Source organism: Podarcis vaucheri (assembly GCF_965113315.1).
Source record: "Podarcis vaucheri genome assembly, chromosome: Z".
Lineage (NCBI taxonomy): Eukaryota > Metazoa > Chordata > Lepidosauria > Squamata > Lacertidae > Podarcis > Podarcis vaucheri.
Genome location: NC_138758.1, coordinates 21,933,677 through 21,946,703, shown reverse-complemented (window position 1 = coordinate 21,946,703; position 13,027 = coordinate 21,933,677). Strand labels below are relative to the sequence as shown.

The window sequence follows — 13,027 nt, the reverse complement described above, 5'->3', positions numbered from 1 at the left end:
TAGCTTCATAGCAGCTCAGTGTTGTAGCCAATGCTAGGCCTATTCAAAGTGTGTGAAAAGCAAAAGTAGGTACGTAATAGAGGCAGCTATTTACAAGGAACAGGGACCAGAAAATAAAAATAGTTGGACTTTTTGCATTTTCAGTATCAGCCCTCACCTTTGTGACATGGTTTGGGCGTCGAGGTCCCCCAGGCCACCCCAAATAACTCACACATCAATTTTTGTTTAAGGTTTTTGGCATGAATTTGGCTACAACTTTAAATACACACACACATGAGTGGTTGCTTAGGTATTGGTTACGACTATCTGTCCTTGCCCTCAGGGACAGAGCTGGCCTTCCGGATTCCAGCGGAAGCCAGTGAGGGAAACAATTTTGGAGAGAAAATGAAGCTGGGCTCAGTCCCTCACTTCTCACCCTCATGTTCCTGTGGGGCTTGCACGGCCCAAGTCCGATGCCAGGGACAAGGATGAAAAGAATGGCAAACCCCTGGATTCCTTTAATGGAATTCCCTTTCTGCACCACCCTTGGAGGGGTAGGCACTTACCCCTCCACCAACCAATTTGAAGCAATGCCTAACCGCCAACCTTACAAGTTGTGACGATTTGCTACGCAGTAGGCAAAAACCAATGGCAACAGCCAATCAGCCAAATGGACAAAATTCCTACCAGGCCCCTGCCCCAAGGCAGACGACCCCAAGACAGGCATAGCAAGGTCAGAGGACAATGAACCCCTCCCCTTTTCAGGGAGGGTGGGAGGGTGATGCGGTGCACACAGCCAAAGAGAAGCCCCTGGCTGCGAGCCCTGCATTTAAGACCCCTGACCCCTCCCACACTTTAGCAACATAACATTCTCCCCAGCAACACTCCTTGCCCAATCACAGCATGTGGCCAATTTGCCCAACAACAGTGGGGTGGCCTTTAGGCCCCCATCGCAACACGTGCTCTCTGTTATGGAGAACACGCTTTACAGAACATTGTTTAAATATATCCCGGAGAAACAGAAGAGAGGGGTGGAAGGGGAACCCAGCAGTAAACATTTTCCTCTGTTTCGTTTCACGCCTCTGCTAATTTTCAGTAATGGTAGGAAATAGTAAGAGATGATTTCATTGTAATGGCACGCTAGATTTATTTCCCTCCATAAAGCCAGAAACGTGATGCCTCTAGTACACAGCCCGTGTCTGGATAATCATACTGTAAAAGGAAATGGTAATTATAGAAATGATGCCTGATCTTGAAAGTGCATGGCTGGCCCGGCCTGGCCCGATCTCTTCACTGTTGCTTTGCCACGACACAGAGCACTTTGCGAAGCGGAGAATCTAAAATAGCAACAACGACGAAAGGCAAAACGTGTCCAAGGGACTGGGGTGGGGAAGCCACATTTAGAGGCTAGAAAAACAAGGGAAGACATGGTCTGGAAGACAGTTGTGTCTGTTTAAATAGCTCTTTGAGAGAGAGAGAGAGAGAGAGAGAGAGAGAGAGAGAGAGAGAGAGAGATTAAATTCCAGGAGGCGTTGGAACAGAATTTTCATTTTATAATTTTAACTGATTTTTTTAATTTATTTTCAGTGTATTGAGGATTTTTGCACGCTGCTTGGAGAGGATAATAATTAAGTCAAGAAATTGTCAAAATAAATCATAATATAGTTAGTTAAATAGAAGGGTTGGAGTGTATGTATTCTTGAGTTTTATGCTATACTTGCTGCCTTCTATCTTGGAGCTGAGCATCAGCTCATGTCCAGGGCAGACCTGTGCATAGTGCATTGCAATGCTAGAATCTTGGGGCAAGTATATTTTATTTTATTTATGTTATCTGTTATACTTAACAGTCGCTTGTCATCAGAAGGCCTCTAAGCGACTTACAGCAAAACACACACACACACACACACACACGATACCATAAAGCAAGGGGGGAAGGGGGGTGTCATACCATACATCAATACATCATCTAACATAACATTTGTGGCGAAACCAACATGGCACATCCACCATATAAATGACAAGAACATTAACTATATACAGTGGTACCTTGGTTCTCAAACTTAATCCGTTCCGGAAGTCCGTTCCAAAACCAAAGCGTTCCAAAACCAAGGCACGCTTTTCTATAGAAAGTAATGCAAACTGGATTAATCCATTCCAGACTTTTAAAAACAACCCCTAAAACACTAATTTGACATGAATTTTACTATCTAATGAGACCATTGAGCCATAAAATGAAAGCAATAAACAATGTACTTCAGTCACACAATCAATCAATCAGCAGCTGAACTGCATTCCACACAGTCACAAAAACAAAACAAAAAAGAGGCACAAAAACGCAAAATAAATAGCAAAAACAGACAGACCCCATCGTAACCCTCAAAACGGAAGTGTGGCACTCAAATCAGAAGCGTAACACTCAAAACGGAGCATGTTCGGCTTCTGAAGAAAGCTTGCAAACCGGAACACTTACTTCCGCGTTTGCAGTGTTTGGGTTCCAAGTTGTTTTAGTACCAAGGCGTTTGAGAACCAAGGAACCACTGTAGTTAGTTCCTAGGCCAAGAGCAATGACTTGAAAAGGGAACTATTTCTCACAGAGGTGAGTGGGGGGAGAAGTCAGTGTGGGCCTGTGGGCCTAGGAGTAAGTAAGGCTTCATGTCTGCTGTAGTTTTAAATAATACTGTTCGTGTTTAGTTCACCTGAAGTCCCTGGAGTCTGCTTCTGAGAAAGGCACAACACATGGGGTTACCAAATGCAGGAACCACAGAGACCTGGCAAGCCTTGATTGTGGCCCTATAAAAGGAAATCACTTAAGCCCCAAGTCTTAATCAGGGCCTGCCTCAGATTTAGGTTCCCAACTCCTGGATTGGGAAATCGTATACAATTGTGCCTATAAAACACATGTGTGAGTGTTGCCTTTGTGGGTATGGCGTACTCATGTAATGGGAAGCCAAAACTGGCTGCAGCTTCTCTGTTGTTTGTGTTGTTCAACTCATGGCCCTGTAGGACAAGTCAAGAGAACTGTTTCCCCATGTTCTTAGCCATGGGATATGGCACTTAATTTCACATTATATGCAATGTAAAAGATGTGTACCAGTGCACAAGGTGTGAAATGATATCATTCCATTTTGTGTTCTTTCCTTAAAAGAACATAGGCTTTTATATTCCATCAAGATGAAAACAGTGAGCTGAAGCTGCAATGAGGCAGCAAAGTATGCTACCTCTTTTTTATTATTATTCCTAATCAAGTGCTCCTGTTGCTGTTTGAACCTAGGCCTTGATGACTGCCTTCAACAATACATAAAGAACTTTGAGAGGGAAAAAATCAATGGAGAACAGCTGTTACACATTACTCATCAGGAACTTGAAGAGCTGGGAGTCACTCGAATCGGTCACCAAGAACTCATCCTGGAAGCAGTGGATCTGCTCTGTGCTTTGGTAAGTGGACCTATTTACTTGGAACGCTCTCCATGTTGATCTCTGTGTATCTTTCAAACCAAAGTAAGCAGATCAAGTCATAACGATGCTTCTGAAATTCTTACTGTCTGAATTTTGGAGCTTCTATTGTGGTCCATGGGGTGCCTCAGGGGCCCAGATCTCAGTCCTTGGCGGAAATAAATAAATAAATAAATAAATAAATAACTTAGCAAAACGCTTACCCAAGAGAGCAAGGCTCAAGGTGCAGCATAATCTCATCAAACCAAGGTCAACCATGGGGAATCAGGTCCAGTCACATCCATAAATGACCCTAAAGTTAGATGAGGCAAGAGGTGTAGCATGGGGGGATGACAGGGCAGTTGTAGCTCCTGGCACACAATTTTTAGGGGTCATGAACCAGGCACCCCATGCAGGGATCCCCATTCTGTCCTGCCTGCTGCTGGGGGTCTTGGCCCCAGAGCCTGGCCTGACCTTGTCACCACGTTCTCTCCCCCCCCCCACCGCTGAATGGCTGCCAAGCCAGCATTGTGGAGATTCACCCACTAAGGGCCACATTGTCCCTGTTCATCCTCCTTGATCTCTCATCAGCTATACGAACCACTGACCATGGTATTGTTCTAGAGAGGGTGTCTGAGTTGGGCGTGGGTGGCACTGCTTGGTTTTTGTTCCAGTCCTGTTTGAATGGCCATCTTCACAGGCTGATGCTTGGGGCGTTTTCTTCAGCCCTGTGGAGCTTTCAGGGTGGTGTGACACAGGGTTCTATTTCGTCCCCCATGCTGTTTAATGTCAATATGGAACTGCTGAGTAGTGTCATCCAGAGTTTTGGAGTGACCTGCCAGCACCATGCTGATGTCACACAGTTGTATTTTCCCTTTACATCAGTAGCTGTGGCAGTGGGAGCCTGGTCTTGGTGATGGATAGGAGGAGAGCTTAAAGCAGAAGAATGAGGTGCTCTTAGTGGGTCTCTCCCTAGCATGTTCTGGCATGTTCAATTAATCACCTCTTTTGTCCAGCTGGCTGCCCCTTCCTTCCTAGCTTTTCTCAACCCCGGCCACCTCATGGCCTCCACGGCTGGCATCAACACTGATTTCTCTCGCCAATGTCGGCACTGATGTGGGCGCAGTGATGGCAGGGTGTGGTTGCATTTTGCCTCGAGCGGCAAAATAGAACATTCCAGCCCTGATAGCAGGTTGGACAATTTGTGCACTTGGCTTTCTAAGCTGTATGGCAACAGCTCTTTAGGATCTCTAGCAGAGATTATGTTCCCCATCAACTGCTACCACCTTCTCTTTTCTTTTTAAGTGGGAATGCCAGGGACATGCTAGGGAACCACCCACTGCCAGCACCACTGTATTATCTGGATTAAGCTCTCATCCAGTTCTTTACCAAGGTCAGACGCCCCCTGCCACAGCTGCAGATGTAATGGAGAAATAGAGCCGTGCTGCATTAGTATATTTCTGACAGCTGACTCCAAAATTCTGGACGGCGCCACTCAGTGGTTTCATGCGGGTGTTCATAGAATCATAGAAGTGCAGAGTGGTAGGGACCCGAGGGTTATCTAGTGCAACCCTCTGCAATGCTTTAGCATTGCAGCTAAAGCATACATGACAGGTGGCCATCCAGCCTCTGCTTAAAGACAAACAAACTCCAAGGAAGAAGAGTCCACCACCTCTTGTGGGAGTCTGTTCCACTGTCGAACAGCTCTCCCAACTCAGACATACATTCCAGAAAAATGCTATGCTTGAAAGATCAAAGCTGCTGAAAGATCAAAGAGAATCAACAGGAGTTGTGTCTTCTGGGATAAAATGCCATTTTTCTGGTCCCCATAGTAAGAAATGCTGCCCACTGGTGCTTGGAGAGCAGATGTTATTTCTTGGGTCAGATTTGACCCAAGAACTCACAATTGCTGACCTCTTTGATGGACTTCCCCCTTTCTCTGCCCTGCACCATGTAATATATAATAAAGCTATGAAATACCATTGAAACTATGAAATGCCTTTGGAGTAGAACTTAAGATTCTGCTCATGAAAACTCCATAATCTTTCTCTCTGTGTATATTTATGAGCCAAAAGAGCAATTGGCAGCTCTTATCAAAGAGTTGCTCTTTCTAGATGACTTTGACCTTGTAGCTCACTCCAAGTAAAGGCTAGAGATAATGATATCTCATTTGCTTCTGTCTTTCCAAGCTCTGACTTGACAATTAGCATGGGGGGGGCAGTGCAGTGTAATGGCAAACATAAAACCTTATTATGAACTAGGTGCCAGTTTTACTAAATAGTGAAATGAAAAATACATTGACAAGACCTGGTGTTTTGTTTTTGTATTTTTGTTCTGCAACGCGCTGCATGCAGACATCCAATCCTTTAACACAATCTGTAATGCACTGTGTACATTTGCTTTTGTTCTGATTATTGTCTTTACTTCCCCATGAACTTGTGCTGGTGTAGTAGGAAGCTGGGACATGGGTGGCGCTGTGTGTTAAACCACAGAGCCTAGGACTTGCCCATCAGAAGGTCGGCGGTTCGAATCCCCGCAATGGGGTGAGCTCCCGTTGCTCGGTCCCTGCTCCTGCCAACCTAGCAGTTCGAAAGCACGTCAAAGTGCAAGTAGATAAATAGGTACCGCTCTGGCGGGAAGGTAAACGGTGTTTCCATGCGCTGCTCTGGTTCACCAGAAGCGGCTTAGTCATGCTGGCCACATGACCCGGAAGCTGTCCGTTGGCTCCCTTGGCCAATAAAGTGAGATGAGCGCAGCAACCCCGGAGTCGGCCACGAGTGGACCTAATGGTCAGGGGTCCCTTTAGCTTTAATAGGAAGCTAATACCATTTGACAAGGATTTGCAAAAAAGGACCATAACTCAGTGGTAGAAAATAAGAGCATAAGAAGGGCCTGCTGAATCATACCAATGGTCCATCTAGTCTAGCATACTGTTCTCACAGTTGCCAACCAGATGCCTATGGGAAACCCACAAATGAGACTTGAGCACAATAGCAATCTGCCCACATGCAAGCCCTTCAACTGGTATTCAGAGGTGCACTGTCTCTGGCTGTGGAGAAAGAATAGCTATTGTGGCTAGTAGCCACTGATACCCTTATCCTCAATGAATTTATCTAAAACACTTTTAAAGCATTCCAAGTTGATGATCATCACTGGCTCCTGTAGGACTGAATTCCATAGTTTCACTTTACATTGCGTGAAGTATGATCTTGCTACAGGTAGGTAGCCGTGTTGGTCTGTTGTAGTCGAAACAAAATAAAAAAAATCCTTCCAGTAGCACCTTAAAGTAAAGGTAAAGGGGACCCCTGCCCATTAGGTCCAGTCGTGGCCGACTCTGGGGTTACAGTGCTCACCTCGCTTTATTGGCCGAGGGAGCCGGCGTACAGCTTCCGGGTCATGTGGCCAGCATGACTAAGCCGCTTCTGGCAAACCAGAGCAGCGCACAGAAACGCTGTTTACCTTCCCGCTGGAGCGGTACCTATTTATCTACTTGCACTTTGACAGTAGCACCTTAGAGACCAACTAAGTTTGTTATTGGTATGAGCTTTCGTGTGCATGCACACTTCTTCAGATAGGAATTTTTTTTATTTTGTATTATTTTGCATTTGCTATGACTCTTCTAGCCTTCAGTTTTATTTGGATGGCTTCTAAGTTCTGGTATTATCATGAGAGAGAGAGAGAGAGAGAGCGCATTTTGACTTCCATCTCTTCTCCAATTCATTTTTCCCTAATTCACCAGTGAAAAGGCAGCAGTGTCATAGTTTGCCTCGCAAGTATATTTGGACTAGTCCACATTGAAGATAAAGCTTCTTCCTTCTCTTTATGTCTTGTCTCCCTTTTACATCCCAATTTCTTCCTAAAAGCACTCCACATTTTCTGCATCCCAGACTGTTAAAAGATTTTATACTGCTAAACCTTTGTATGGCTGTGTGCAGTAAGGCTCTCTTCATGCTAAAAGCATTGCTCTTGAAAGAAGTGACATTTTCTCCCATTTTGCTTGCGTAGTCTTTGATTTGCACATATTGCAGAATGTATTTTTTAATTTGATTGTAATCTGTAATCACGTTTCACTCTGACATAAACCACTTTGTACACACACCGAATTGTGCCATTGCTTTTCTCTTTTTGCTTCAGAGTCATGGGAAAAATAGAAACTGTCAGAGCTGCTACCAGGTCCCAGCTCACATAGGACCACGCCACACAGCGTCCACTTTAAAAGAGTCTTTATTGAGTTACAGGTTTCATTTCCGAACTGCAGCGTGCAGCTCTACACCTTCTGCTCTAGGTCGGCGAAGACCCGTCTGAGTCCCCGCCTCTTGCACACCAGCTTAATACCCTAGCCTTGCTCCACCTCCTTCGCCTCTCCCTACGTCTCTGGGTCCTTCTGCCCCCCTGGGCCTCCTCCCTTCTACTCTCCTCTGACGCTGACCCCCCTGATCCTTCTGCCTCCTTGCGGCGGGCTTTAGGACCTGGCTCACTCTCCGGGCTGCTTACTGCTCCAGCTTCCGCTGCATTTGAACTTGGCGCGCGCGCCCAACTCTCTACTTTCCTCTTAACCGTTGCCTCGCTCTCTGAGGAGGGCGTGACCACCCCTGACTCGTGCCCTCCCTCCTGCTGACAGCCTCCGGAACCCGATGCCTGGCTACCTTCCTCCCTGCTGCTCTCAGTCTTGAGCGTGGGTCCCGACTTCCAGCTGCTGCCGCCCTCAGTTATGAGCGTGGGTCCCGACTTCCAGCTGCTGCTCTCTGAATCTCCTCTGTTCCCTTCCTCCTGGGGTGTCCCCCCGGATCCCCCCCTTGCTCTGCTCACTGGGGCTCCCTTTTGGGAGTCCTCTGACTCACTGCTTAGGCTTGGAGATCTCGGGTCGTCATCATCACTCATTCTCCCTTCGGCTTCCTCCCCCTCGCTCTCTGTTTCCACCCTTCTCTGCGTCTCTGCTTCTGAACCCCTGACATCCATCCCCCCCTCGAAGCCCCCCCTTCCCCCCTCCCCGCTGTCAGGTGTGGGTGCTGGGCGCTCCATCATCATGGGAGGGAATGCTGGATACAGGTCGCTCCCCGGGGGTGGCCGCCAACTGAAGACCTCCGAGTCTTCCCCCTCGCGGTCGTCGACGTGGACTTGTTGCTCTTCCATCTCTGTACCGCCGTGCTCGAACCCGAGGTCCTCCCCGAACACGTCCATGTCAGTCTCTGCGTCGGTCGCTCGACCTGGCATCTCCAGCCACTTCCTGCGCCATCGCTCCTCTGGTCGATCGTCCCACCAATACGAGTTGCCTGATGCCGAACCTGCCGGTGAACCTTCTGGGGAACGGGTGCTCCGTGCGGGTTCCCCTTCTGAGTCGAATCCATGGAACGTGCTGGAAGAAAGTGTGGGTGTGAACAACCAGTCGTCGAAGAAGCTTGCTGGCATGGGTTTGTGTGGGAAGAGGGCATGAAACTCGTCCTTGAGCAGGGGTTCCTCCAAAGCGTAGTCTGGTACCCAGCTATTGGCGCTGGCCCGGGTGCCCTCTCTGGCTAAGAGGTATTCGACTCCCTCTTCCCCCCATCTGGAGTCCAAAATCTCCGTGACCTCGTTGATGTGGTCCTGGTGCTTCACCTCCCGCGTCTCCGTCCGTTCCCGGAGCGGACTTGGCGCCGTCCCTGGCTCCTGGAACCTGTGAGGTGCCTTGTAGGGAGTGAGCACCGACCTGTGGAACACCGGATGCATTCTGGAACCCTCCGGCAGCGCCAGTCGGAAAGCTACCGGGTTGATCTGCGCTTCGACTTGGTACGGACCGATCTGCTTGTGCCCCAACTTCTTCTTGGCAAGCGACCTGGTCGGCACTGCGTGGGCTGCCAACCAGACCCAGTCTCCCACTTGGATCACTTCGCCAACCCGCCTGTGCTTGTCAGCTTGCACCTTGTAGGCGTGCTTAGCTAGCTCCAGCTGCCGTCTGAGTTGATCGTGGACCGCCTGCAGCTCTGACGCGAACGCGTCCGCCGTCTGTGGTTCTCCTTCCCCCACTCTCTCCAGTCCCGGGAAGGTTCTGGGATTCCTCCCATTGTTGGCAAAGAACGGCGTCACTCCTGTGGACACGTGCTTCGTGTTGTTGTAAGCGAACTCGGCTAGCGGCAGGTAATCCACCCACGTCGCAGGCTGTTGATTGGCATAGCATCTCAGGTACTGCTGCATGATGGCATTGACCCTCTCTGCTTGCCCGTTGGTCTGCGGGTGTCTTGCTGATGCCAGATTGACCTTGACATTTAGAAAACCCATCAGCTTCTGCCAGAAAGACGAGATGAACTGGCGTCCGCGGTCGGACAGGATAGACCGTGGCAGGCCATGCACTTTGAACACGTGATCTATGAACAGTTTGGCGGTTTGTTCCGCCGTGGCCACCTTCGCACACGGAATGAAATGTGCCATCTTGGTGAACAAGTCCACCACCACTAGCACAGCTGTCTTGCCTCTCGAGCTGGGTAAATCCGTCACAAAGTCCAGGGCCACCCTCTCCCACGGTTCAAACGGTGTTTGCAGCGGTTCTAACAGTCCCGCCGGTGGTCTGTGTACCGGCTTGGCCCTCTGGCAGGTGTCGCACCTCGCGACGTAGTCCGCGACCTCTCCTCTCAGCCTGGGCCACCAGAAGTCTCTCGCGACTAATTCCATCGTTTTCTCTGTGCCAAAGTGACCGGCCGTGGGTGCGTCGTGCAACTGTTGCAGTACCTTGGCGCGAAGGTCGTCTCCTGGTACATAGACAGCCCCTTTGCGTAGGAGCAAGCCGTCCCGCACCTGGAACTCGTCCGTGGTAGCCGTGCCTCTGAGCAGTTCCGCCATCTTGTCTTGCGCGAATGAGTCGTCCCGCAATGCACGTCGCACCGCATCCAGGTCTACTGTAGCTGAGGCACACGCCCACGCCGTCGGTGCGAAGATGTGCATGGCCGCCGCTGGCGTCACCTCTTCTAGGTATTGCGGTTTTCGGGACAGTGCATCCGCCATGATGTTGGTGTCGCCGGGGACGTACTCTATTCGGAAATTGAAGTCAGCAAAGAACTCCGCCCAACGTATCTGCCTCTGGTTCAGGAACTGAGCCGTGCGCCAGTGCTCCAGATTCTTGTGGTCCGTGCAGACCTGCACCGTGTGCTTGGCGCCGATTAGGAAGTGCCTCCACGCCTTGAAAGCTGCATGAATGGCCAGCAACTCCCTGTCCCAGATGGTGTAGTTCTGCTCCGACTTGCTGAGCTTTCTGGAGTAGAACGCTCCCGGCCGCCACACCCCCTGCGGGTCTCGCTGCAGCAGGACAGCTCCCACGGCTCTGTCTGACGCGTCTGTCTCTACCCTCAACGGTTTACTGGGGTCGATATGCAGCAGTTGCTTCTCCGATGCGAAGAGATGCTTGAGCGCTTGAAAGGACCGTTCCGCCTGCTCCGTCCAGATGAATTTCTTTTTTTTGGAGCTGAGCGTGTCCGTAATTGCTGCCGTCTGCATCGCGAACCCCTTGATAAACTTGCGATAGAAGTTGGCGAAGCCGACAAACCGCTGGACCTCCTTCCGGTTGCGCGGGCTTTTCCAATCCAACACCGCACGAACCTTGGTGCTGTCCATGGCTATCCCCTTGTCCGACAACTTGTATCCCAGGAAATCCACCTCCGTCGTGTCGAACTGGCACTTCTCCAGCTTGGCGTACAGTCTATGTTGTTGCAATCTGCTGAGCACCTCCCGCACGTCTCGGTCGTGAGCTTGCTGCGAGTCAGAGAAAATCAGGATGTCATCCAGGAAGCAGACGCATGTCTTGTAGAGGAGTCCCTCCAACACGTGATGCATAAAAGCTTGAAAACAGTGAGAGCCATTTTGTAATCCAAAGGGCATAACTCTGTATTCGTAGGTGCCCAGCGGTGTGAACATGGCCGTCTTCCACTCATCGCCCTCCCGCATGCGGATGAGATTGTACGCCCCTCGCAGGTCCAACTTGGTGAACACGCGTCCCTTGCGCACCGTCGCGAGGAGGTCGTCAATCCTGGGCATGGGGTAATCAGACGGTTTGGTCATCTGGTTCAAAAGGCGGTAGTCCACAACTAGTCTTTTTTGGGGCGTGTCTTTCTTTTTCACGAAGAAAACGGGACTGCCCCCCACTGCCTTGGACTCTCTGATGAAGCCACGCTCCAGATTATGCTCGATGAACTGTTTGAGTTCCTGCATTTCATCTTCAGACATGGAGTATAGCCGCCCCTTCGGCAGCGTCGCCCCCGGTAAGAGGTCAATCTTGCAGTCATATGGCCGGTGAGGGGGTAGCTTGTCCGCCTCCTTCTCGCAGAAGACCTCCAAAAAGCTCGCGTATTTGTGGGGGACCGCTTGCAACGTTCCCAACTGCAGTTGTGATTCCTCCTCCTCTCCCTCCCGTCGGGGCAGGATGCAGTGTTCTGCGCAATAAGAGGAGCCGAAGATCAGTTGTCTCTGGTACCAAGCCAGTGTCGGACTGTGCCTGTCCAGCCAACTCATGCCCAACACAATGGGCGTGTCCGACAGTTGGGTGACATTAAAACTGATGACTTCCCTGTGGTTGCCAAGGCGCATCACCATCGGTGGCGTCTGCTTCACCACCTGCCCCCCTAGCAACTCTCTGCCATCCACTGTGACGACTTGCAGGGGCAGAGTGGCAGGCAATAGCTGTATAGCGTGCTGCTCCACAAAGCTCTGCGCTATAAAGTCTGCGTTGCTTCCAGAATCCACAGAAAGCGGCACTTCGATAGTGACGCCGTCGGGTAGCTGGAGAGATGCTGTGAGCTGCACTACTGGTTTGGGTGGGAGGGGATCCGTGGGTTGCAAGATTGCTGGGGACTGCTTCACAGATGCGTCTGGCTGGGCCCCAGTGCCTCCGTCTCCAGCCAGACATCGTCGTTTCCCTGCTGTGGTTCTCCTTGCTGCGTTGCTGCAGTCACCATTGCTGAGGCTGCAGTGTGCTTGTGGAGCCTCCGGGGACACTCCTTCGCCAAATGGCCTGGATCCTCGCAGATGTAACACTTCCTGTTCCCTCTAGGAGGCTTCGCTTTCCCTGCTGCCGGTGCTAGGGCTCTGGCTGCTGACTGAGCCCTTGCACCTCCAACCTCCATCGGTTCCCCTCCCCCTCCTGGCGGAGGTGTGGATTGCGCACGCGCTGCTTCCCTCGGAACGAAAGAGAAACTTCTCGCTGCTTCGCGCCCTCCACGTCCTTCATCTCTGCACCATGGACGTTCTTCCAGCCTCACCCCCACAGTCAGCGCCCTTTGGACCACCTCCTGCGTGCTTCGGGGCCTCTCCCCCCTTGCAATTTCATCCTTAACCGCTGAACTTAGACCCTCCCAGAAGAGGTCTCTGACAGGGGGCGAATCCCGATCCCATTCTAAAGCACTGACCAGCGCAAAAAATCGGGCGTGATACTGCCGGACGCTCGCCCTCCCTTGTTTTAGTCCATGAATCTCCCGTCTGGCAAGATCCACATCAATAGTAGACAAAAAACACGCATCCATCGCTTTGATAAAGGCATCTGCATTCTGAAGCGCCGGATCTTTATCCCTCCACAAATTGCGCAGCCAGGCTTTGGCATCCCCATGCAAATGGGACAATATGAACCCCACCTTCTCTTCCTCATCTCTAAAGTCTT

The 13,027-nt window shown here is 50.4% G+C and overlaps 1 protein-coding gene across 3 annotated transcripts in view; it reads left to right on the top strand.

Moving 5' to 3' along the window:
• LOC309524077 (connector enhancer of kinase suppressor of ras 2-like) overlaps positions 1–13,027 on the top strand; it is a 320,117-nt gene that overhangs the window by 102,152 nt on the left and 204,938 nt on the right. For 2 of the 3 annotated variants that reach the window (XM_082208458.1, XM_082208457.1), the window contains exons 1-2: positions 823–1,080; positions 3,251–3,414. In XM_082208458.1, coding sequence (XP_082064584.1) covers positions 951–1,080; positions 3,251–3,414 — 294 coding nt within the window. In that variant the 5' untranslated portion in view covers positions 823–950. Of the gene's footprint in view, positions 1–822; positions 1,081–3,250; positions 3,415–13,027 lie in introns of those variants that run through there. The other variant, XM_082208459.1, reaches the window with a different exon arrangement.